Source organism: Diplotaxodon limnothrissa, linkage group LG13 (assembly GCF_057381915.1).
Source record: "Diplotaxodon limnothrissa isolate DT_005_m linkage group LG13, D_limnothrissa_male_GT1.1, whole genome shotgun sequence".
Lineage (NCBI taxonomy): Eukaryota > Metazoa > Chordata > Actinopteri > Cichliformes > Cichlidae > Diplotaxodon > Diplotaxodon limnothrissa.
In genome coordinates this window covers 6,260,802-6,288,490 of record NC_140608.1, presented here as the reverse complement: position 1 = coordinate 6,288,490, position 27,689 = coordinate 6,260,802, and the positions used below count along the sequence as shown (strand labels likewise).

The 27,689-nt window shown below is 39.2% G+C and overlaps 1 protein-coding gene across 1 annotated transcript in view; it reads right to left on the bottom strand.

The window, feature by feature from the left end:
• The window catches only part of srbd1 (S1 RNA binding domain 1), a 50,541-nt gene that overhangs the window by 5,683 nt on the left and 17,169 nt on the right, over positions 1–27,689 (bottom strand). The window contains exons 15-19 of the mRNA XM_085369071.1: positions 15,626–15,717; positions 13,294–13,376; positions 3,466–3,572; positions 1,386–1,553; positions 421–570 (exon numbers count right to left, since the gene is read on the bottom strand). Coding sequence (XP_085225197.1) covers positions 421–570; positions 1,386–1,553; positions 3,466–3,572; positions 13,294–13,376; positions 15,626–15,717 — 600 coding nt within the window. The remainder of the gene's footprint in view (positions 1–420; positions 571–1,385; positions 1,554–3,465; positions 3,573–13,293; positions 13,377–15,625; positions 15,718–27,689) is intronic.

The following is a 27,689-nucleotide window of genomic DNA, read 5'->3' as shown; positions in this document are numbered from 1 at the left end:
CATCTCCCCACATATATGTACAGACACCATCAACAAGAGGAGAGCAATGCTTAAAACCACTAGTGTCAGAACTTATGTAGACTAAACACAGTTGAGTGACTACAGCTGGATGAGAGAGGGCCCCCTCTCTCTCCCTCCGTTTTGTGTGTCCATCTGTTACACACACACAGATGCTCAATGTGCTTCTGATATCAGCATCCGCAGCGCTAACAATCATCTCTCACACAAGGACACACACACCACAGCAAACGCCTCCTCTCTTGTATCCCATGTCTGTGTAAATCAAATCAGAGCCCTCCACCACTATAACCAACCCCATGTGAGATGGTGTCAAAATCAACTCCATCATAGCCTGAACATGCTTTAGCCAGTGGGGTGGGCTGCTGTTCAAGCGTCCGTGTGTGTTTGTGTGCACTGTACCTTTGTGCTACATGGTAGGACTCCGGGTGTATACAGGTCTGATCGAGGGGGTTAAATGAGGTTGAGACGTTGACACCAGTTTTTCCCTTGCCTTTCTTAGCTGCAGGTTTCTCGGGCACTTCTGGTGCCTGGTTAGATGATGATCTGACACTGTTTTGGCAAGAAAGAAATGCATTTTAAATCACCCCAGTATTCCTGCTCTAAGACTATATATTGTTTTATATAAACATTAAAGGAAAAGAAAGTCTATCAAGCCATGGAAACATGCTGCATTTTGCTTTACTGAGCCCTGTGAATTTTGCTTCCATCCAAATATAACAGCGGTACAAGTGCTTCAGGCACATCCCTCTGGGAGGAGATCCTGCCGCAGACCTGCGGCAACCTGGAAACATTATATCTCTAAGTTGGCTTGAAAACGCACCGGTGGTTGGGAAGTGGGAGGTCTGAGTTGCTAGACTGCTTAGACTGCTGCCCCCATCATCTCGGAGGGAAAAATGTCAGAAATACTGAATGGATGGATATTTGAAATAATCCAAGTACACTGTCAGTATTTCCCAACACATTTGACACGATTATCTAGAGTAACTAAAACATTTTTTCTTTAGAATAATTTCTGCATCACATCACACTCCTCATAAATCATAAATAACTTCTTCAACCCATCTCTGTTTTACATGATATACACGATACAAACTCTTGGATGGTAATTCAACTGTAATTTTTACTGCTTTGAACACTACGAACTGAACCCCATTGAGAAATTCTCAGAACTTGGGTGCAAGTTTATCTAAACTACTTGCATGGCTAAATAACACAAAATGTCTATGAATAAACAGGGCGTTTTAGCAGTTTGTTCCAACAGACCATTGCATGAAAAAAGACAACATTGTGAAACAGAATTTGAGTGTTTGTCTGCTTGCTTTTAGGTCTATCTATGTGGATATACTGTGTATATGAGTGCGTACCTGGATAGAGTTTGTGGGTTTATTCTAATGAAGCCAGCACACTGCTGGTAGGACTTGGGCCCCATGCCTTTGACCAGCTTCAGCTGCTCCCTGTTGATGAAGGGACCGTGCTGCTCTCTCCATTCTGTGATACTCCGTGCCCTTCCCGCATTTAAGCCTGCTACATGCCTAGGAGATAAAACAACAGATTGAAGGGAGAAAAATTACTCATCTCACAATATATTCAAACAACTTCTTAAAATTATTCTACACTAGATGCTAAAACAACAAAACAGAACAGGTAATTAAATAAGTAGGATCTCAAGCTTGGTTGATATCCATATAGGTTGTATACCTATGGGATCACCTATAATAACTCTACAGTATTAGGCTTAGACACACACACCCACACCAAACAAACAGCAGATTCTGCAACCGTGACCTGGCATTTAAGCAAGCACTGGAAACACAAGTGACACACATAAGCCAATATTAAGCATGTATATTTGTCCAGTTCAGGCTGAGCAAAGACGAGAGGTGATTTGAAACTCAATTAGGTCTGCTCTGTTAATGCCCACAGTGACTCACTCATGCTAAAGCATGTGGCTATGTCAACACTCGGCATAATACCTCAGTCATCAACACGTCTGTGTGTGTTTCATGTGCGTTTGTGCATAGCTTAACTTTGTGGAGGAATGGAAAACGCTCACTTGCAGAGCAGACAGGTAAACAGATGACCTGATGCCTGCCTTGCAGCTAATGCCAGCTCAATTCATACTGTTTGTCTCCACTGCAAAAAGTGTGCATATGAAATTTCTGCACTTCCTACTTTTGACTCATGTTTATACTGCACAAGTTGTAACAAATAAGCACATGTGTGCACGGTGTTCTTGCATGTTTCTTCTTCAGCATGTATGTTTCTGTGAGTTTAATTGTGTCCACTGTTCCTAATCCTCTTTGTTAATACCAGTCAGCCCAGTAAGTGGGCCAAGGTGTGAAGCATTAGTCTAAACAGAAAACTGGCAGGCCATCTGTGTTTTTGTGTGTGTAGATCATGCAATGGCCTGTGCATGAGTGTGAATGAAGCCTTGCCATGTTGTGACTGCAAAGGGAAAGTATGCCAGAGGTCTGAGTCCGTCTTCATCTCGTTTTCAGAATTTTGTCTCTGTCTGCATGTATTTGTGCAGCACACAGTGGTTGAGTGCAAACATGCACTTGCTTGTGAGGACATGTATTAAATGTTTTTAGGTATGTTTGATGTTTTGATTCTTAATTATCATCTAACATTAGCAAGACAGCTCACTGGTCCCAAACGAGCTATTTTAATGCATCTCTAGTCTGAGTCTACAGCCACGCTCAGTAAGAACCCTCTTCTGTGATAACATAGGCAAAGAATCTTGCAAACATAAACTGTCTGTAAAAGACGGACACAGGCAATGTGAGTCCCACAATTCAGTCTAAGCTGAGTATAATTCCCATTTTAGTGTTTAGAAACTGTACACGGTGAAACTGAGGAGCACTGCAAGATTATTGGCTAGTGACTTCTCAATCAAATCATATCAAATCACATCATACTACAACTTTTGTTTCCACTACAAATTGGGTGCAGAAGTTTGAATTTAATTTGGATTTTCTTTAATCAACACAGGCTCAAAAGCATACATACAGGTTCAAATGTGTACATACATTCACTTACATTTTTTTCTACAGTGTCCTAACTTCACAAGATGATCCTGACCAAGAAAGAAGCCCTGCTCCAAAATTAACACCTTTGTACCAGCTGTTAAGCATGGTGGTGACAGCATCATGAGCTCAGGCTGTTTTACTGCTTGTGGTAATGGTATATTGCACAGTATATGGAATAATCAAGGAGGACTACTCTGAAATTCTTCCTTCAATTTAAGGTTAAGGCGGGCTAAAGCAGGCTGTTGCCAAGTGCATACTTGTTGTTTGATTATTGGGGTTCTCTCTGTGTTATTGGAGCGTCTCTACCTTACAATTTAAAGCACCTTGAGGTAAGTGCTGTTGTGGTTTGTTGCTATATAAATAAAACTGAATTGATTTTTAGAAATTATGCGATATGTCATTTTGGGTACTCTACCTCATCAGTATCTCAGAGCAGATGTTAATGTCCACACCAACAAAGCTCACACACTCCTGCACCACGCCATCCAATGCTGTCTTCAAAGCTCCAGCTGACACGTCATGCTAAGAGAAAAAAGAAACATATTGACAAAACCAGGGAATTTTTAAAGTACAGACACACACAGAGACAGAAAGACACATGGCAAAAACTGGTTAAGCAAAGAAAACAACTTTAAATCACTGCTTTTATCTGTGTGTGACAGCAAATACAGGAATTCTTAGGATTTTTCAAACCTCTTTGGGACAGATGAACACTAAAAACTAACACAGCTGCATGTAGCTGTGCTTTCTTTTTTCCCATCCAAATCTGTTTATCAAAATATTTTAATGGAAGATTTTAACAGACTTCACTTGAGCGTGTTCAGGTTAATTCCCATATATTATATTCCATTTTCACCACATACTGCTACTTGATCTTGTGCTGACAGCAATACAGCAAATATGAGGCAAATTTTAAACAAAAAAGGGAGTGAGAAAACTGATTGACAGGAGAAGTACAGAAGTGAAAGGAAAATGTTTCGTTAGGCCTTTCTGTGATTTTTCCCAGTAATACAGTGTTCTTGTCATTGTAGCTCTCAGTCTATAAAAGTACCTCCAAATGAAACTTTCACATTTCTCATCGACCAGCCAATCAAACATTAAACAGGAGATATTTTTCAAAAGCAGTGGAGCCTGTTTGTTTTTTTTTAAAATAAGAAAGGTTGACAGCAAGAAAGGAAAGGAAAGAAAATTATTGTCAACAAACTACTTAAGTACACAACCAAATAATCTTAAAGAAATATAAGGTCTGGCAGTGAGAAACACGAAGCCCTGTGTTGTGGTTAAAATCCAGGAGTTCAGCTACAGGCTGATGTCTCAGCAACTGCTTGAGGATTAGCTGACACTCTAAACTAGACTACTGTTGGTCTTTGAATGTGTTTGTGTGCATGTGTATGTCTGTCATGTGCATGAACATGACTGAGACTAGCATGTGCTGTCCTGTAACATGATCAAGCTTTTAACAAACACTGACTTGTAAACAGATAACAACAAGAGCAGCTAGCAAACACACCCTCTGTCAGCAATAACAGGATAGGAGGACAGATGAGGATAGAGGAGGGAGAGCGCGGTAGACAGAGAACACATGGGGCTCCAAAGTTTTTGCTTGGCCGTTGTGAACTACAATATGTAATTTCAGCACAGAACCTCCAATACTTATCACACATTTTTATGCTATATAGTTACAAAAATATTTCTATCTTGTTATCTTAAGTTAGCACTTAGCCTACAACAGATGTAGCTTTGCTCAGCAGACAGAGGATGACTTACAGCTAAAAGACAAAGTAGTTCTGGAGAAAAACAGCATCTACAATCTGTTCTTTGTAAGTATAACCAGAGGCCTTTTGGAGACAATAATTTAAAAAAAATTCCGAACAGGAACAAATAAAACTACGAATGATTTATGATTTCTGCTGAGTGGCTCTAGAAGCAGAAGCTCACATGAGAAAGAGAAGACAAGGAGGAGGAAATCACCTGTCATACCAGAAAAGAATTTTCTCACGTGAGAAAGTTGGAGGTGCGTAAGGTAGTGTGAGTTTTAACCTGCAGGAAAAATCCACTGAATGTGTTCTTAGATTCTTGCTGAAACCTTATACAGGCGTGAGAAACACTAGAACACTTTAGGTGCTGCTTGGTTAGGGATGGGAACACTAAAAATGTAGCTTAATAAGCATTTATAGTAACTTCCCAAAAGTAAACAATAATCATAATAATCACATTTACACTTGAAACATTGTGACACTGCTCAATAATAATAGATATTTGCATAACAAATAAGGGACTGCTACACAGAAAAGGATATGCAAATATGTCGTAAGGAAGAAACTAACGAGAAAATACAGGTGAAGAAAAACAACTGTACTAAACAACTGTGATTTCAGAGCTGGAGTGAAAGAGTTCTGCTCTATTAAACATCCACAATCCAGTCCGTGTGTTTCCGCTTCAACACCCAGGCAGCAGAGGCCCGCATGGCTCTGCGTCACAGTTTACAGTGGCGCTAACAGCACCAGTGAAGCATGTCATGCTGTATCTTTTTATCTATCGATCCACGTGTCACACTTTGTGAGGTATGTTTTCTATCTGATTATGCAACAGACGAGTCAAATAAAATGGCACGATCACTATTTTTAAGCTGCAAATTCTAGCTTTAGAGGGATGCACTGACCTAGTGTTCTTCTATTTTCATTTTATATTCAACTCACCTCGAGGTACACACTAACTAAAGAACATTAGAAATCACATACGCAACTTAATGCAGATTTTCCATCTGAGCCATCTAGATCATTGCTAAATGTTCTTCATAGTATTTAGATCAGAGCTGTAAGGTGATGTGGAAGCATAGAGGTGGTTTGCCAGACAAAGCTATATATGCTACTATCTCTTTGAAAATCACCTCCACTCCCTCATTCCTTCGTCCCAACTCCCAGCACCCAAACCTCAAATTCATACAGAACCAATGGAGTGGATCCCTATGTGAGAAGGTTATGTTTGGATTGGTCGGAAACCAGCCAAAGCCAGCCAACCAATACAAAGGAACAAAGTGCTTCTTTCTGCACCTCAAGTACTTAAACACTGTTGAGTTACCACATGTCAATCAGAGACAGTGAGAGAAGCACAGTGATGAAAACTACAAAAGAGACAAAACAAAAAGGGTTTTTTAGAGAGGTACTTTACTGATAAAACCTAGAATACCTTGTCATTTCGACATTTATAAAATTGCAGTGAACCAGAAGGTGAGTAAACCAGAGAGGGAAAGGGGACTGACAGTAATGAATGAATGTCTTTGGACAGCAGGCTGATCATTTATATGAAAGAAGAAGAGCCTGAGGGATGTAAATGACAGAAGGTTAACTATGAGACTAGAAAAAGTTGCATTTCCTGCGGAAATGCAGTGTGAATGCTGTGTAGTGGAATCTGCTGAAAACAGCAGAAGAAGCAAAACTATCAGCTGAAGAGAGTTGTAGAAGCTGAAGTGCTTGCTGAAAATGGCTGTATTTGAAAGGGTACAGTGAAGAGTGTCAAGAAAGAGTGCATGCAAGCAGGGGAACATGTGCGGCAACCGCCACAGGCAGGATTTGAATCTTCGCCACCATATCTCACGGCAGCTGATCATCCCACTGAGCCAAACCACTTTCGGTCTCAACCAGAAATATGATGAGAGGCAAAATGTCCACTGTGCAGAAGAAGCTGAATTGTGCTGAAAAGAGGAGAAGAAGCTGAATGTTCAGCAAAAAGAGACAAAGAACCTGAAAATTGTGCTGAAAAGAGCAGAAGAGGCTGAAAATTCTGCTAAAAAGAGGAGAAGAAACTGAAATTTGTGCTCAAAAGAGGTGAAAAACCTAAAATTCTACTGAAAAGAGCAGAACAGACTGAAAATTCTGCTAAAAAGAGCAAAAGAGAATGAAAATTCTGCTGAAAAGTGGTGAAGAAGCTCAAATTTGTGTTGAAAAGAGTGAAAAAAAAGTTGAACTGTTAACTGAAAAAAATGTTGCCATAAGCGGGATTCGATCCCAGCCCTCCTGCTCTGAGAACGGCTGCTCATCTCACTGAGCTAAAACATGGCTCAGCCAGGCAAGCAAAACCAGTGATCACACTCGCAATGTGGTCCCATTCAGCAAAATGGGCCAAAAAATGGCATAAAAAGCTTAATATCTCAAAAAGTATAAAAGTTGTGAGGACCAAAAGATATAGCAGGAATTAGCAGAAGGAGCGGAACAGAGGGAGTAGTTAACCAGCAAAGTCAAAGTCAAAGTCAACTTTATTTGTCAATTCTGCCACATGTACAGGACATACAGAGAATAGAAATTTCGTTACTCTCAAACCCTAGATGAAATAGCAATGAACATTTAAATATAAGAGAGTGATTAAAAAATGCAAATAAAATAATTAAAAAGTAAAAATTTAAATAAATACAATACAAATTAACAAGAAAGCTATACAATATACAGTATTCAGGTAAGGGTAAATGACATTGAGTGTAAACCAGGCAGAGTAGTGCAAATAGGCAAAAAGGTCTGAGCAACTAGAATAATAAGGTAGAAGAATAAAGAATAAAGAGAAACAGGAACTCAATAGTGTGAATGCCTGTGAGGCATTCACACAATAAAGAATAAAGAGAAACAGGAACACAATAATTAAGATCAAATGTCTGTTGGGTTCCAAGTGTTGTATTCAAACTGAGACACAAAGGCTTATACTCATGTATTAATTCTTGTAATGTGGGAAGCCACAAGTCAGTGAATGTTGTCACATCTACCTGAGGTTGATTAGTTAAAACTGTTTATTTAAATCAACCAGAGCAACAACTAAGGTATGCTGCCTCAGCAGCAGCCATGATTCCAAATTCTGCATCACCAAACTCAACCCCCACCCCTTCACAGATCTCCTCCCAGTTGTCAACAATCCACAATGTACTTGGCACCAAAGTGAAGTTGGGAAAACCAATTTTGAAGACAGACAGATAGACAATGGAGTGAAACTGCTGAGTGAAGTCATTCAGTTTCACATAATAAGTGAACTATGTACAAATAAACAAGGTCATGATCTTGACTGACAGCACTTTTTAAGGCCTCTGAGACCTGTATATGTATTCTACATATGGAGCCTTGGCTGAGTATGCTTGTGTTTGTGGATGCAGGCATTACTAATGTTTTAGGCCCCTAAATGTGGTCACAACAATTACTTTATGAAAGTCTAAGACAATATGCAGACTAATCAGTGACTCTTCTCTACAGGCATATTATCAAACTTGTCTTTCTTGAAGGGACAAAAAGCAAGTCTTCAATATAAAAATAAATTTTAATAACCATTTTTAAGATGAATTTTAAGGTTAGGTTACAGGTTAGGCAAGTAGTGCATACAGTTAAAGTAGTTAAAGCGTGGGAGTGTGCATGCACACACAAGAGTGATCATTATGGAAGCTCAGGAAGTTAAGTAATAGCTATCAGGTCTTTGTGAAAGGTGATAGAAAATCATAAAAACATGTCCTTGCCATCATATCACTTTCGGGTGCTGATGAATGACTGGCATTTAACGACCTAACCAAGCACATACTCGTGTGCACAAACACATGCACGGTCACACATTACCCAAGGGAGTGCAAAACAGAACATGAGAAAACTAGAACAGAAAGCGCTTCAAGAGAGGCACAGGAAGTCTCATCTATTTAGGTTTTCACTTGGAAAATATCATGTTTGAGAATTTGGACAAAATACTCTATTCAAATGTTCCATTAACAAAAAGATTAGAGGCAATGTTTGCATTTTGTTTAATATAGATGAAAAATTAAGGACACAGTTGATTTAAATCATCATTTTAAGAACCAAAAAAATGCACCTTTCCTCCTCTCTTTTAAATAGTTTATTTCTTATTTGACAATTCTGCTGTTTGCTCTTGTTAACTATGAGGTTTGTGTGCTTTTTTCCCTTGAATATCCTACTATATAAACTAATTTTGATATAAAAAGGTAGCAATTAGAAAGCACTTACCAAGAAATTTAAACAAGGGAAAGTAAATTGTACAACCTTAAAATAAGTAGCCTGGCAGCCAGATATGTATTATTTATTGCAGAATAAGAAGATATTTGGCACAAGCCTCTGTAAATCCATTATACAAACAAAGATGGAAGGTTTATTCATTTAACACCCTGCTTAAATGCACAAACACTCAAAAACATGCTTGAACAAATCTAAAGGAAATCATTAAAATAGTATCTCCTAATGTTTTTGGCACCTTCTGCCAAGTCTTAAAGAGCTTGCTTTTTTTTTCCCACGCTCCAAAGCGACTAGGCAGGAACTATCAATCACTGTCAAGCCTTCATTTTTTATTCTTCTTCTTTCCCTGTGCTCTGCCTGCTCCTGTCTGCCCCATAGGCACTACCATTCAAGGGTGAAAAACATGCCAAAGGAGTCACAGACACTTTCTTTCTACACACACACATATCACTATGGGAAAACAGGCTTTGGTGTGAGAGTGACATCACTAGCACAGCATGCAGGCTAAAACCTCATATTCAGTCAAGCAAATCTGAAAGTCAGTGCAAATGTTCCTAAAAGAACACAAACTTTAGATTCCTTCAGCTACATGAGATGTTATTCTCTGCCATTTACAGTCTATACTCAGTACATGTTATATGGCAGTGGCATATCATACCGCCTGCTCAACCACCTCAGCCGAAGCCACTCAAACATGTCTGAGAGCACGAGCTGTCTGTTACCCTTCAATGACGATTTTGGACCTAAAAAGGGAGCACTGAGTACAACCAGGCTATGAAGACAGTACTTATACTTGTGGTGTGTGACCCAGAGTTAAACAAATTGCTCATCCAAGCATTGCTGGAGCACTTGCTAGCTGCACTCCATAATCTGGCAGAATCAGCAAACGTTGGATGGTAATCCAAGCCATCTGCCACTCACCCCCAACTGGTCGCGGCAGATGCCTGCCCCTCCGTGAGCCTGGTTCTGCTGGAGGTTTCTTCCTGTTAAAAGGAAGTTCTTCTTTCCCACTGTCACCAAAGTGCTTGCTCACAAGGGGTTTTCAGTTTCAGTTTTAATATGTGACAGTATTGTGCAGGCTCATGAAGAGGTACAGGATTAAGTTACTTTACTTACTGCTGCACAAAAGTATTAAACAGTTACGTTACTGTTAAAATTTCCAGGGAAAACACTTCCTAGGTTACTTTTGTGCTTACATTTGACTTGTGCTGTGTCACTGTATACAATGCTGTGTCACTAGTATTGCACTATAATGCTGCTGGCGGCACCTTGTGGCAACAGATTCACACTTTCGATGGCATCAATGACAGTGGCTCAATAGAAAAGACGTACAAAAAATGCCCTTGAATTTGTTCACACTTATAAATGCTGCCTACAAGCTGCGATCAGTTTTTTTTTCTACATCCTTATAAATATCATTATCTCAGATTTCCTTGAAATATTGCACTATAATTTTGAGGTTGTATTACCCACTCCTAACACGTTGTAGTATTTGAAAGAAAACATGAAATTAAAGGAAGGCAGATGAAGGGCATTAGTTCAGGTGTGTGAAGAGTTTTACAAAAAGTTAGAATTGGAAGAGAAAAACAATCAACAAAGGTGAGGGGAAGAATGACAGTTTCTTTAATATCCGGCTGGCGGGTAATGTTTTCTTACACAGCAGTGTGCGTCTGTGTGTGTGTATTTTCCAGTAGTTCATTTCACATCCCTGGGGATTTCCCAGCTGTCAACAGACCATAGCTACATAAAGGTGACTGACAGGTGGAGGTCTGGTTCAAAGGAAAGTTAGTGTCTAATTATTAAAGAACAGAAGACTCCAGCAATGTTTACACACTTAGTTTTCTGTACTGTGCCGATGTGTAAGTAGTCTTTTAAATGTCAGTGTCCTGTTAAAGCTAATGACACTGGCTCCTCATTCTGACATGTTTCTGGCTTTTCAGCATTCAAAAAAAAAAAAAAAAGGAAAACTGTCAGCCAGCGGATCCACAGTGAAAACAGCGTTCCCACCCCAATACTTGCGTCCAATCTGATTTTAATGGGCCTCACTTCTTTAGCCCTCAGCTCATTTCCGTCTTTCCCTCAGAGCTGTCACTCACTGGGTCAGCAGGGAGAGAGAAAGAGAGCGCATGCTGTGCCAGCTGTCTAGAGTTACATCTACCCTTATGCTTTTTGGGTCTAATGGCAATAAACTTTCCGAAAGCTCAAAAGGCCATATAAAAGAACTTGCTAGAAAACAAACGCATGCATGACTGCCCTATTCTCACACATATACATTCACGTATACACCAATGCAAATGTATGCACACACATTACATACTGACTCTGAAAAAGGATGGGAAGAAAGTGTGTATGCTTTGCGTGAGCTCATACACAGGTCAAGATGATGTCCCATCTCATATCTGTCAGCACCCAGAGTTTATTTACTCGGTAAGATTAGCATTTGTTGACCTAGTCACATGATCTGAGAGCGGGAGGTGCAGAACCCTGAGCACCCTAGAGAGTCAAGATCAGGACGTGATGAGAGACACGGGCCTGTGACCTAACACACACAGCCATGCACACAATCATTTGAACAATATGACCTCCTCCTTTTACTTTCAAATGTTAAATTTTTCCCATCATTCCTTTACTTTGACTTTTGTCACCCTCTGCTGTTCTTTTTAACCCCCCTCCCTTCCTTCTCTTCTTCCACTGGTGAATTCTTTTTCTTAACACTGAAATATTACCCAAAGCAACACATGAAAATGCTTCTTACGCTCCTTGAATGACAGCTCTTGAAATAACCTTGATAAAAGATATCAGTGTATTACTTAGTTACAATTTACCCTGTACAATACTGACTTAGTGAGCAGAAACCTCCTCTCAGCAGATAAACAGCACCTCATCTGTTAGTTGATGAATGAAAAACCAACTGATAACAACTTCAGTCTCCTTTTTACTAAGCCAAAAGCAAAAATTCTTTTTCATCAATGACAAAAATATCTGCTTTTTTAGCAATTAAAATTAAATTAAATTAAAAGTTAATCAAAATAAAGTCAGTCCTATGGTGCATCAATTCTTCTCTCTCATCATTTCCCAGTGATTAAATGGGCTTCACATTTCTATTACAAAGAGGAATTCCACCAATTTAACACTAGACTTGAAAACTCACTCAGCCTTACAGTACATCAGCTCTTCTCTCTCATCACTGCCCAATAATTAAATGGTCCTCACATCTTTATCAGGAACAGGAATTCTACCAATTTAACAATATAACTGAAAAACAACTGCTGCAAAAAAGCACTACATGTTCTGCAGTTTACACCCTCTCTTCTACCTGCTTTAACTATATCCAATAAAGCCTTAAAAATAACTTTATTATTACTTTTTTTTGTAGTACATAGCATCTAATACTGGATCCATCATGTACAGCTGACAGTCGTTTATTGTGACCTTATTGTATTTGCCTGTGTCATCCTCATTCTTTTCCGTTTTCTACTTATTTCCATCTCCTCATAGCCTTTTCTTCCAAGACCACATGGAGAACAATACTGCATTCATAGCTGATGCTAACAGTAAGCTCACTGACATAATGCTCAGGTTGCCTTTCTCGCACAATTACATACCCACTCGCAATGCAGAAAACCAACACTGAGCCAACTCCTGCTTCATACACACACACACACACACACACACACACACACACACACACACACACACACACACACACACACACACACACACACACAGACACTGGAAAGAGTATAAAAGAGTTGGCAGTGCACACAAACGGACAGAGAACGGCAATTAAACAAGCAAAAGCAAATGTCCAAACATACGTCATGCCTGATCTCCATTAATTGAATTAGTCATCCTTAGCATCATCTGTTGACACAGCTCTCAGCCAAGTTTATCTTCTTTGTCCCTGCTTGCCTGTTTTGCCTTTTTTCCTCATCCCTCTCATCGCTTTTTCTTTTTAGGACTCAGTTACGTTTCTGCTCTCTTGGTTTTGCCTAAAAGATAAATGTCGCACCTAAACTCTAGTAAAAAGCAACTTGTGCTTTGGAGGATGAAAGGATAGAAATGCAAATGCATGATTACATTATTGTTGGTATGAAATATTTGATCTGGACTCTCCTAAAAAGACCATCTTTGATAACTAAAGTAAATACGAAACATTAAAATCAAAATAAACATAAGTGCCTTATTGTACACCTGGAATATTTGTCTTCATTGACAAAAGCAGACAATCGAAAAGCTAAAAGCTAACTTACCTGATATGTTCCAATGCCTATGTGTTTGGGATCAATCTTCACAAGCTCAGCCAGCGGATCTTGGACACGTCTTCCAATCGACACTGCCATCACACACACACAGACACACACACACACACACATGAGATACCTCTACGTCTCATGGGAATCCGTGGTTTGTGTTTTTCATAAACTTGGTATTTGACTCACAGTTATTGAATATGCAAATCCATAGTAGTATGCGTAATTACTCGATATGCTAATTGTCTGCATATTACTGTGTTGGCCTGAGGGCAGGCCAAACCTAATTGTCATTCCTCCACCCCCACTAATAATAATTAAAGCTGGCATTCAGCTGGAGTTGCTGCACCTGTCATTTAGCTTGCTGATAGATGTTTGAGCCATGAACCTTTAAAAACACCAATTTATCCACTTCTGTGCCCTCAGGCAAAAACAGTCAAACGTAGCACACAAACAAATACACAATACTCCTCAACCAACGTTGGGTTTGTTTTATGACAGAGTCTTTAAGGTTTAGATCACACGTCTTTTCTGATTTTCTAAATGACAAAGAGAAAAATTACAATAATCTTATTCACATACACACGGCATTTCCCCACGAGCACACACCAAGCGGAGAAGAATAACACAACCAATCAATTGTGTACTTACATAACCATGGGCAAGACAAAGGGGATGCCAGCTCTGGGCGTTACCGTACACTGTTATGTCTTTTCCATTTATATAATTTTTAAAAAGAGAAAAAGCAATATATACATAAATATTTTTAGTAGTTTGAGTTTCCTTAAAAAATAGAACTTAAAAAAACTGCTATACTCCCCAAACTTTGGCATCACAACACAATTATGACCAACGATTTGCTCATCCATTGATCAATTTCAGGGAACAGTTTGTCCCTTCATTTGTCCTTCCTTTCCTGCCCTATCCACCGTTTTGTGTATGTAGTATGCTGCATGGGATGCATCAGATTCTGATCTTTGAGGTGGAAAAGGCAGACAAAGGGAAGAATAGGATGTAAGAGAGGGAGTATGTCTGGAATCAATGGTCCTCCTCTCTCTCCTCTGGCTGCGGCAGGAGCCTGCTGCCTGAGATAATATTTAGACAGGGATGGAGTTTCAACCCTAGCCTTGCTCAGTACACCACCAAAACTCTCCTATACTCTTTCCATTTATTCCGTCTCTAACCCCCACCCCCCCTCTGAAGGGAGGTTATTTGTAAATGGAGTCCAGCAGAACTCTCCAGCACTTATTGAAAGTTTATGAGCCAAATACAGTACTACAAAAATGGGAAGCAATGAAGAGCACAACAACTGACGAAGGCCCTGGCCAGACACATTACTCAGGAGAAAACGGAGACATCCAGCCTTCTGGTGAGACACTGATGATGTGGCTGCACAGTTTTTGTTGCAGAGCATGAACTGAGAAAGAAAATGAACTGCTCGCACTCCTCTCAAACATCATTACTCTCAATCAGATCATGAGCTGAAAAAACTTGATTACAACAGGCCAACTTTTAAAGAGATGCAGCATGTCTGCAATGAGTGACTGAAAACCAGTTAGTAACAGCAGTCCTCTGATCAGAGGGGAGACGGGAGGAGCAGAAATAAGTGGAACAAAAACAGTAATCCCTGGAAATGGGTAAAATATTACCTATTTCCACTAGGTGTCCCTAATCTCACAATAATCAGTGTAATAAGTCAAAACACCCCCCTGCATACAGTGTTACACAGCCATTCATTTAGACTAAGGCAATAGCAAAGATACCCCGGAAAGGCAAAACAGACACACACTGTTATTCATGGTGTCGAGGCTTAGCATCCAAATATAAATTCAGTAGATTTCTTGAGGTTTTCGTTATGGGTATAAATATGGCTCTCTGCAAGTGCTCTGTGCTGCTGACCACAGGATACTGGTGAGGAATAATCCAGCCTTGGCTGATTTATGGTTTTTATAGAGGAAGTCTGCTGGAAACATTTATTCTCCAAAACTCAGTGTGATTCCTTTATATTCTACTGTGTTTTCAATGACGTAGTATGTGCAGAGAGTTAGGAAGAATTGGCAAGGGAGGCAGAGAGGTAAAGCAAAGTTAGGGCGACAGAGGAGAACCAAAAAGCAATGCCAGAAATTCACTGATGTATGAAAGCATTATGCAAAAAAAAAAAAAAAAAAAAAAGGTGGAAAATAAAATTGAAGCTGAAACCATAGGACATACAGCTGTTCCTGACTACCAAATTTCCAACCTTATTCATATTGCTATCCACAAAAACAACACATTAAACCAGGAAAAATCTACTTGCTACTTGACAACAATCAAGCTTTGCAGCTTGGTGTACCTGCACTCCTAAGGTTAGGGTCCAGGTCTGGCATCTCTTGGACTGCCTCGGGACTCACACTGTAGATGGATGCTCCTGCCTCATTGGTTATACTAGGGAAGATATGGGAAAGAAAGAAAAGTAAGAGTTAGAAAAGTAAAGGATGTCTTTGGGAAGATACTGGCAGAGATGTACAAAGGAAAAAGGGAAAACATACAGGTTCGACAGCGGGGGGAAGGTGAAAAAGAGGTGAGAAAGATGGGTTTGCATAGGGAGAAAATTGTGAGTTAAGGAGAGGGAGGAGGAAACTAATTAAAACAGCTATTACTACTTGAGAGACATCATCATAATTAAACATGACTTACATCTTTAATAATGTACTTGAAAAGTCCTTAAAACAGTTACTTTATTTGACTCTAGTTACCCCCTTTGTAGCCATGACAAGCCAAAATAGCATCATGACTAGTAGTCCTGCACCCTTAACATTAAGATCTCAGTTACAGTCTTTCAAATGCCTTTAAGTATTCTGACACTTGGCAGCAGGTGTAAAAAAACAACTTGCACTCCAAATACATGTATGAGTCACTGCCTCATGTACCTATGAATACTTAACATGTTCAGAAGTTAGCGAGTCAGTTGGGTGATTGAGTCAATTTGCCCACTGTATGGTATGCACTTTAGGCAACTATAAATTCACAGCCATACATTTTTCTGCATATATGATTCAGAGTACGGTCACTTTTCCACACTGAACTCTCACAAAAGAAAGTGTGACTCAGTAGTAAGATACCGAACCTCTTTACAGCAAATCGTGTGGCACTTCTGCCATCTAGTGGTAGTTTTGGTGCACTGTTTGCCAGCCTCTATAGAGTATTACTATAGACAAGGGATGTCAAACTCACTTAACCTCGTGAGCTACACACAGCCTATTTTAATCTTAAGTGAGGCATAGAAATGCTACTTCTCTTTCTGTCAGTGTAAAGAAACATAACTAAACATTTAATCCCTGAGATGTCTCAACATAACAAAAAGAAGTGCAATTTCAACAGCACGCTTCATTTTTCTACGTGATAAATGTGTGAAATTACAGAAAAATAAATAATTTTACAGACTGTCCTTTATTTATAAATCGAAAAGTTTTTGTTCATTCACAACAAAATGTGAAATTTATATAACAGAAAGTGACAAACATATTAGTAATTTATTAGTTTATTAGTTTTATTAGTTTATCTATTACTTAAATACTTTGGTGCATTATAAGTGTCAAAGGGGTAGGTCTATATCACTAGGGAACAAAAGGAAAAGCTGTTAATGTAATCAAAATACAATTAAAAGTTCAAAATGCTGCATTCATTCACATTTTCCAAAGCCATGTCAGGACTGAGACATGATGTCAGACATACCAAGTTTCAACTAAGTCCTAAGTAATATAATTCTTCTTTCTGCCCAGTTATCTATAAATTTAAGTAACATAAAAAAAATCCATTTACATGTTGCTGCAGAAAGAAAATCGTTAGAATTATGCATAAAGTTAGAAAATAAAACCAACAGTCTGCCTTAATACTTCACATAATTAACCATTAAATAAACTTTTAACGACTCAACTGAAGTCAAGGTCTTTGACAATTCCAGCATTGTTATATTTCATATATATCTTATAATTAAATTCCTGGCAATATAAGGTTAACATGCTACGAATTATACAATTTCCCTGTTAATGCATTCAGTCTAAAGTAGGCTGCTTATCATCCATCACCACACTTGCAAGATGGTGGTACAACAAAGCCACTGATACCCATGTTAATGTTGGTGACACACAAATGAAACTGCCAAATTGTTTAGTCGTCCTATTCTCTTGAAGGGGACTTGGAGAAAGAAAGAAGGGGGAGTTCCCTCAGGGCTAACCAATATGACAAGAGGGTCGTCCCCTCCCCTATGTCCAAAACTAAGGTCTTCCATAGTGCGCTCACACACACAAACACACACGCGTGCACATATACTATCCCAGAGGCCTAGACCTTGCTACAACAATCTTGCCAATTATAAGTATCTCATTAATGAGGAGTGGCAGAGGCCGTCTGATGAGAATCGCATTTAAATTAACTTGTCTGTCCACCCTCCCTTTTTCTTTCTCCTTCCAAATATCTTTATTCAGCCCTTTCTCCATTACACTGTTCTTTTTGTTAACCTCCCATCCATCGCGCTGACAGCTGACATATCGCCATGGTGACACTACTAACGAGCAATGGCACATGACCTTCAAGGAGGTCAAAGCAAAGCTGGTCATTAACCTGACACACATGGGCTCGCGCAGAAGCATGCAGGCTTGCAGAGACACAAATTTACATGGTAGGTAATGCAGATTAAGACCAGATTAAGATTTCGCTTATATAAACAAAATCATTCACTATACCTAAATCTCAATTTTCCAACAGCAAATGCAAAGGGCCAAATAATTATATATGTATTTATATACATATGAATGTGTATTTCCCAACCCTGATCTCTCTCTCTGCCCCCAAAACAGAGTGGGTAGGTCAATGAGGTGTAGCACCTACACCGTTTGTTTTTCAAGAAAAATTACAACAAGAGAGAGAGAGATGCTCTAGACAGAGTGAAAAAAAATGATGGTACAATGAAGCATACACAGGACATATGAAAGTTGAGAATAGGGTGAGAGAAGAAAGCAAGGCCACCAGCCCCTATCACGTCTGACTTAATTAAGGCTGCTGCTGGGGCATCTGGGTAACCACTGTCATAGATACAGCTCTGAGCCCTCATCGCCATAGCATCTATGACTGCAGCCATAGTGAGGGGATCGCCCTGGCAGCCAGCAGAAGGTCATCTGTGGTTGGATGGTGGATGAATGGACAGATAACACACACACACTCTCTCTCTCTCTCTTTTGTATACAAAGTCAGTGGTTGCCTCTTGGTGTGAAGCAATGATTTCTGCCCCTGTAGGGATATCGTTCACTCGCAAGTTCATTTGCTCTCTTAATTGTACACAAACATAAATATAGACTTGCCTTTAGCCATGCCCTTTCCTGGGGGAAAGTCACAAACTCAATGGTCCACACACACACACACACACACACACACACACACACACACACACACACACACACACACAATGACTGGCATCCTGCTACTCCTCAAGAAAACAGAACTGTTATTAGCCACAAAACCCCAACTCAACAACTTGAAGAAAGGGATGCTGTAACTGAATATCTGTCTATTTAGATGTTTGTTGTTTAGGCCCTATGGTTTTATATTTCACTAGTCTGATATTTCTCTTTTTAATTTGGAAATACCCTTACACTTGAGATGCTTCAGTTCACATAATTGTTGCCAATTTTGGAACGTTTTATACCAATTATATGCTTTTTTCATAAAAGGAATCAATAACAAAAATCAGTAGACAGGAGTGCTTTGCCTCTCACACTTAAAGGAGCTGTAGCACCAACAGTCCGCGCACAGTCAATTACCAGCAGGTGCAGTCACTTAAGAGAGTAAATCAAATAAAACATGCCTAGTAAAGAATATATACAATATATATGTGTAAAATACATAATATGACCAAATGCTGATGAATAAATCCCCCAAAACTGATTCTGTTTATCTGGATGTAGCCTTTTCAGTGGGAGAAATTATGAATTTAAAAAAGCATTCTGTGTGCTGCAAAGATTAATACCTTTGAAATCACTGATTTTGTAATTCAGCTGGACAACTAACCTAAACCTACATCCAAAGCAGAGATATTTTTTAGAATGAAGATGAGGGATATAACTGCCAAAAGTCAGTCACTTGAATTCAGCAAGACTTTGCATGCATTTCACTTGCTTAAAAGAGATCCCATATAGAATGCGAGTGTAGGTGGCTGCAATCTGCTGCTTAATATGCAAAAGAAAGCAGCAAAGGGTACTGATCTCCAATACCTTTCTCTCTGTGTTAATGATACCCAGTCAAGCTGAAGTAGAAACCTTCTTATTTACTGCTTTACTTAAATATGGTAAGGAAAAGAGAACGCAAACTTTGTTGCCCAAATATGTCTAACCTGGACCATGTTTTCTATTCCAGCAACTGTGTTTGTGTTCAGGATACTTGGATTGGCCTCATTTTATTGCCTCAGAATGAGCTGTAACATCAGATGTTGTCACCCAAAAATAAATTTGCACGCACACGCACACACACACACACACAAAAACACACACAGTAAGTTTCTCTGTCCCAGCTGCTCAAACAGCTTCGTTCCATTGTTCAGTCAGCTGCAAAGCTTGACCTGAGGGAGACAAATTGAGGGATGCGCCATATCGCACTCTCTCTCTCTCCCTCTCTCTCTCGCACACACACACACACACACACACACACACGTCGGTTCTGAAGACAATGACATTTTTCACAGAGAAAAGCGTCCAAATGGCAGGTGTCAGAGGCCGTCAGTCTCTTTCGAGGCGCTAGAAGGCAGGCAGCCGAACGCACACACACATAAACTCCAACTGCCAGTGTGAGGCATGTCTGAAAAGAGCAAAGCCTCACAGACACTCACGTCAATCTGGTAGCAGGAAAGGCCTGCACTTGTGTCATACACAAAAGCATACACAACCACATGCAAACACGCAATACACACATGGCATGTCACACACATTCATCACACATTTTTGTCACACAAGACTATTGTAGGGAACCGTGTAGCCCTAGGGTGAAACGTGGGGAAGAATGGACCGAGGCTGGCCACCAGTGAGCACGGTGGGAGGAGCGACAGGCCTGTGGCTCCTCAGAATGAAAGTGGCAGATATTTACTGTTCACCACCTGCAAATGCCAAGTCCTCAACCCAACCCAAACCATCTGTGACTATGTTAAGCTAAAAAAGTCCAAATAAACCTTCTTCAAAAAACAATACTGCTTGAATTATTTGTTTTTTTACAAGCCATTTACTTCAGTAATGGAAAGAGCAAAATATCTCCAAGAGCTCCGTGAGGATGAAATAGAAAGAGAGCAACAAAAAGCTTCCTGCTTTGTGCCAAAAAGAAAGGGCAAACGAGATCAAATGAAAAAGCTGTGAAGAGCACAGAAGGTGGGCACAGATGTCACAGTGCTTTTCATGCCCTTTAGACTTTCACACTTTGACGGGTAAAAGGTTTCAAGGAAAAAGTAGAAAGTAGCTATCCCACAATTATTAACACATAAGTCATGCCATCATAATTCATATCAAATTCATATTTTTTTGTTTCATTAAAAAAAAAGCATGGTAACACTGTGACTGATTAGAAGAAATGTCTACTATCTGCAATACATGAATGCATTTCTACTTTATACATAGTAACAGACAATACACATTCATTTTGCAACTAACTAAACTATTTATTTAACCCATCCTTTTAAGGTTAAACAAATAACAAATATACAGAATATGTATTTAAGTTGAAACTCTCAAGGTTCCTTAAATAATCACGATAAATGCAAATGATAATGTTTTTCTTCTGACCTGTAGGTTTTCCACTAACACACAACTTGGGTTTTGTTCAAAAACATTTAGCTAAAACAACCACATCTCAACCCCACGAGCCACAACCTGTCCACAAAGTATTAAAAGAGAATTTGTTACGTTATATTTTCTCCTGTCTGAAATGTTTACTCAATACTTCCACCATTTTCTGCATCAGACTCAATTCATTATGAATTTTAAGGCAAAGACATAACCTCTTTGTTTACCCGTGGGTTTATTTTCCTCTTCTAATATGAAGATGCACCCCAAAGCCAAGCTGAGGCCTTTCCATGCCTCTAAATCCATCTGTCCCTCTGCACCACCTCCTATCCAACCTTCAATGGGGCCTGAGTGCCTGGATGTCACTCAGTCATCGCTTGTCCTGCCACTGTATGTTCATCACTCTCTCAGCTTGGCCCTGGGAGCATGCCTGGACACAGGACATGACAGGGGATACACATACCCGCACCCACATACAGTCATAAATACAGTCTCCACCACTTTCCTCCAGGTCCATCAGTAGCAAGTAATAATGATCTCATCCCAACAGGAGCGAGCCAGAGGGCAAGACAGTCAAGGACTTATTGTAAGCGTGCCTGTGTGCCAGGGCAAACAGAGGCTGTTATTAGACACTGCTATTTGACTTTTTCTTCTGCTGCTTGTGTCAATCTCATCTACAGAATGAACCATTTAAGGAAAAATAATGACTAGCACGAGAAAGAGAAACGTCATAATACTTTTATCAACTAAAAGTACAACTTTGACAAAACCCACAGCTCAACGACAAGTCAGAAATGGCAAAAAAAGAGATTCAATTATAATAAACTGTAGCAAAAGTCACCATATAGACAAAGTAGTTTTATTACGACAGAGCACCACAAAAAACGATTTTATTTTAACACACTGCAATTTATCAGGTCATTTATTCAACGCAACAGGACCGGTGGTTGGAGTTGTGACATGTAGGATAAGAGGGTCAGTCATCCCATTGCCTTGAGGAGCAACAGAGAAAGTGGTCAAGAAATTGGATGTCGTTTCTGTTTGCCTTTAGCAGTGGTCAGAGTGCGTGTGTATCATCACAGTTGCCCAAAGATCTCCCTAACCTTACCCCACATATTCTTGCCCTCTGATATAATAACATCAACCTATTACAGCCAAACACTGTCAACTTGTTAGCCTTAATGCTCAAAGCCCAAAACATGCAAAACAGTGAAATGCAACGGTAAATGTATCGCAGTTCAATCGTAACACTGTGAAAACAGGAAGTGTTTAAAACTGACTTGCAGATCAAATTTAAGCACAATATTTTTGCACTGAACCCTCTCAGCTTTTTGTCATTTGTAAACCTCAGTCCAATTCACTGTGCGTACGTGCATTCGTGCGTGCGTGCATGTCTTTCCTACCAGTAAGATTCCCCCACAAAAATCTGGAAACCACCTGACGAAAGTGACAGAGACCACATATCATATCACCAAGCACAACGCTACATCACACCAACACACAAACATTTCCACTCGAGCATCTGTCTGGTCCGTGTTGTGCACCTTTGTGAGCTTTGACAAAGCCTGCATGCTCTATCAGTGTTAAAGCACAATGACAGCTGAGGTCAAGCTGCTCTAGCCAGGCAAGTAGGAGAAAGAAAGACACACGCACACATACTGAGCAGTGAGCTAGCAAAGAGCAGGTGTTAATGACAATGCCCAGGCAATCAGAGCAGATGCACTCTGGTTAGGTCACCTAAAACCTAGAAAATAGTTTACTCAAGTCAGAAATTTGGAGCTTCCTTCTAATGTGTCCCAGAATGATGTCCAGCAGGAGGTCTTAACATTATCCAGGCACAGCTGTATGGCAAGTAACCTAATGTGCATTCAGTGAGGGTCATCATCGCCACAGACAAACCTTGTCAGCTTAATATTACCTCATGCTGTATAATTTCCTGCAGATTACTGGTCATCCATAGAGGCATAGTTCAAGCTTAATCATGCAAGGTTACTGTGTGGTGAATCTTATAGGACTATGAAGAACCAGATTGTGTGATATAATTCTTACATGGCAAAGACAAGAAAAGAAAAATACAGGAAGCAACACTGAAGTCCTTAAAAGCTGTCATACTTAATCCTCCACTGCTAACATCTAAATATATATTTTTTCTAATGATAATCCTGTTTCAATAACCTTGAGTTGTATGCTAGTATATACTCCTTAAACGTCTTTGTACTATGTCAAAACTCACAATCTTCTCTTGAATATAAAAGGTTTTATATAATTTGAATAAAATATAAATTAACATAACAGAGATTATCCGCTTAACTGGTCAACTAGAAGCCAAGTTCGCTCACCATCTTTTTCATTAAATAAAAAAAAAAAACAACAAAACAAAATTTAAGAGAACTAGGCCTAAATTATTATGGAGAGGATGTTGAAATCAGACACAAGTATGCACATTTTAGGCAGTTTGTTCAATTTACCTTTGTTAAAAAAAAGCCTTGTATAGCCACAATGATAGCATCAACCCACTAAAATATTTATGATGTCATATGCTTATTATGAAAAAAAAATCCTGAGAGCAAATCAGTGCTGAAAAAATTAATTAACCGATCAACAAAATATTTATTCAGCAACAATTTTAATAATCACTACTGGTTAATTTCACATTCCAGCCTCTCAAATGTGAAGATTTGTTGCTTTTCTCTATTGAATTACAGAATATTAAACAGCTGAAAGCATAAAATAATGAAAAGATTAATTGCTGTGATAGTATTTCTCCATTTTGAATTTGCTAAAGTTGTGATTATTAAAGAATCAGAATCATTTTTATTTGCCCAAGTTTGTGCACACAAACAAGTAAATTTGCAAAAATATAAACGTTATATTTAAATAGGCAGTATATACAAATAAGTTATATTTTTGACTTTCAGTAAGTGCAGAACTGAGTAGTGCAATGTGCATATGTGCCTATCACCTTCATATAAAAGGTACAGTAAATAGCTTTCGGGGTTATTTATCAGAAAAAAAGAATGTTGTATTCATAGAAATACAATGATTGGTGTGTAATTACATCTTCTAACAAAGTGATGTGGACAAGACGGACATTGCCATTCTGCATAATCGCATTTTATGTATATGGCTGGATACCGGTCACATATGTTGTACACCTTATAAGTAACTTTATATTTAAAGATCACAAATAGGTCGTTCAAACTATATATAAGTATTTAACATTTGGACATCTATATTTACATCATCAATTTTTCATTCTGTCTTTCTCCTCCTCCACACATGCTCTTTCCTCCCTCATTTCCCCCTCCTCACCTTAAGCCTCATCTCTGGTACTAAAGTTAGAAAATGTGAATAAATATGCTTATCTATCTTGGATATTCTTGCAGTCACTTATTCACTGAAGATAACACATCCGACACTACCATCTCTTAAACAAACTAACAGTAGGCAAGCTAAACAGCAGCAGCTGGTTATAAGCTAACATTATTCCAGCTAATGTAAGGCTCAAGTGTCTTGCAAATTACACTCTCCCTCTGATAAACAGCTTGATAACATTCTCACATAGTTATTCACCAAGTGTCCCTGTAAAACAATGTTTAATCTATTGTTTCACTAAGTTCAGCGAACAGTGGCAAGAACATCATGATTACGAACAGAAAACCCTGGACACGAGCTTCACTGACTCATCGACTCTTATTGGACTCCTTTCACAAAGTTTTGCAGCTTGTTCCAGAAACAAATAGACATGGGAAAGTGGTATATTGACAGCTGAGGTAGACAGCGAAGTGACAGGCTGCAGTGCCAGCTAGAGTTGTTTGTCCCACATCAGCCACTGTAGCTAGGTTTATACACTTGAATTGGGAGAGGTAAGAAAACACAATTCAATTGACTGCAATCTGAAATCTACTAATATGGTGAGATTTACACACTGTACCTTTAAAAAAATCAGAAAGAACTACATATATGTTAATAATGGTGCTGTGTACTTTTTGTGGCCTAATGAAATTACTCCGTGCACTCCATTGTACATCATTTCTGCGCTATCAGGGAAACAAATAGGGGTGACTATTACAGCTGCACAGAATAAAACAAGCTTTCACATCTGTAGCTCCAAAATGACATAAAATGACAGTCTTACAGACAAAGACTCAAATCTGTGCACTTTTTTCACCATCTTTGGAAAAGGCCACACTTCTAAAGCATTATGGTGATGCGGAAGATGAAAGTTAGACTTAAACAGGACTAAGGCAAGGAAAACTGCATGCACACACACACACACACACACACACACACACACACGCACACACGCACAGTCAAAATACAAGTAGGGATGTCCTGCAGGCTGCCATTTCTGGCTGTCATTCCATCTGAGCACTGAGGCAGAAGGACAGAGAGCGAAAGAGAGACAGGCGAGTAGAGAAGACAGGGTGGTGAAGGGTGGGGGTGGTGACACAATGAAGGCTCACAGGGAGACAGGAAGCAGACGGTGCAAATGAGGCCGGGGACTTTAATGAACTACGGCACAGTCAAAGCTGGCAGAAAAAGTGGAGGAAAAGAGAAGAGAGGGGAGGTCTAATTACCAACACATGTGTTTGCAGAGGTACACACAGAGCCAAACAAGCCAGCCCAACCTAATACCTCTAATGGTATTCTAGTAAAAATATTAAAATACTGGTAATGCCAAACTTTTACTGATTCTATTTAAAATGGTAATGGCATCATAACTAGCAGCAGATAACAAAAAAAGCAGGGTGAAAAACAAGGGCCACTAAAGGTATAGCAATGGTAACACAGGGAGAGTCACTCACTTTGTAAATACCCTGAAACCACTATTTTGTCTTCCTGGTTGTTTTCCACCACTGTGATTTGGCTAGCTACGGATTCCTAAAAACCTTCCTACATCTGTCAAGCAAAAAGTATTGGGCACCAATTTGGTATCACGTCAGCCTACAAAAGCTCATGCAAACATGCTAAGTATACAAGAAAATAGGTCAATTAATTACTTTGGGGTCATACACAGCCAGCACTAAGATCCCTACTGTTTCTGATGCTACACAGCTATTCTACATCACTGTCATCATCCTTGTGGTCACAGTAATGAGTATGTCTTAGTAGCAAGTCAGGGTCAGCTGTGGGTCAACCAGCAGGGGAGTGAGACCCTCACAGTAAACAACCATCACTCTTTGAGGCCAGTTATTCTTTAATCAGCCATGCAATCATTGTCATTCTTCAAGAGATGCTTCTGTCAAATTTGACACAATTAACCAGATATCTTAAAGGAGTATTAAGGAAAAACACATATTACTAATACAGCAGGTATTAGGATGTTAATCCATTTTAGATCAATAAATGTTGACAACTAGTATATTAACCAACAGGCTAGCTATACAATTTCCCCACCCCTAAAACTTTTTTCCATTTGTACCAGGAGAATGACTTCATCCAGCATAGAATGATTTTCCATGCAGCAGGAACGACAGAATAAAAAACATGCAGAAATAAGTGTATTGATATAAAACTGCTGTAACATAAATGTGAAGTATCTCAGTTACACAGTCAATTGGGTTAAAAACCCAATTGAAAAATTACAACTAATTTAAATCAACTCTACCTATTCTGCTAAGATGAGTGGCAAATTACCCAGCCACAGTTATGCCTTTTGGTTGCCGATGGCTACCAAAAACATCTGGTCAAGAGGCACCTTGCTAAGGGACATTTAACCAAATATTAGTGGGGACGTAAGTATACATTTGACACTGTGTGGATTAGAAAATATCAAAAATAAATTCTAACTTGAAATGTATGTTATCCAATCACCTCACGCTGGGAAAAGAACAGCTCAAAAAAATAATTAAAAGTCCAAAATTACCATAACAATTATGGATATGATGTGTGTATGTAAACTTATGACCACAACTCTAAATCCCAAAGTACGTGCAATACTGATACTGAACCAATCCTAGAGTTTTAACACTTTGGAACGAACCACTATTTAAGTATGGGCAGTTTTTGAAAATCTAGGAAAAGGATTCTGCAGGGCCAAAGAATGTTCAACTGAAGTTAAGAAGGGAAAGTCAGGAAAGGGATACATAATGTAAAACAAGGACCAAGGAGAATCAGATTGAGAGAGAAGGGAGCGAAGAGCAGCAAGAGCAGAATGTAGATTTAAATTCTGAAAAAAACAGACTGTATTTTAACATCTTTTTTTTCCCCATATCTTATTCATCAACTGTCCAAAGAAACCAGAGTGAGATATAGGACCAGATGATTCTGGAAAGATGTTATCTCTGGACGACAACAACCATTTTTCAATAACTAATGTCAAAACAACAGCTTTCTGTTCTTCTATAGTTCACACACTTGCAAATGCCTTTATTCCTCAAACCATACCAAGTTAAGGCAGACTCTTTACACATGTGCTGCGTACTCAAATGTGATTAATCACATTGAGTAATACAGGACATTCAGCTATCACCACATCAAACAGACATCCAAAGGTTCTTCTGTGTTGTGAAAAGTGTGAATGCCAAACAGCTGCAGCAAAAGAATGAACAAGAAAGGCATTATATCAAGATGTAAAATTTAGCTGCTCTGGAG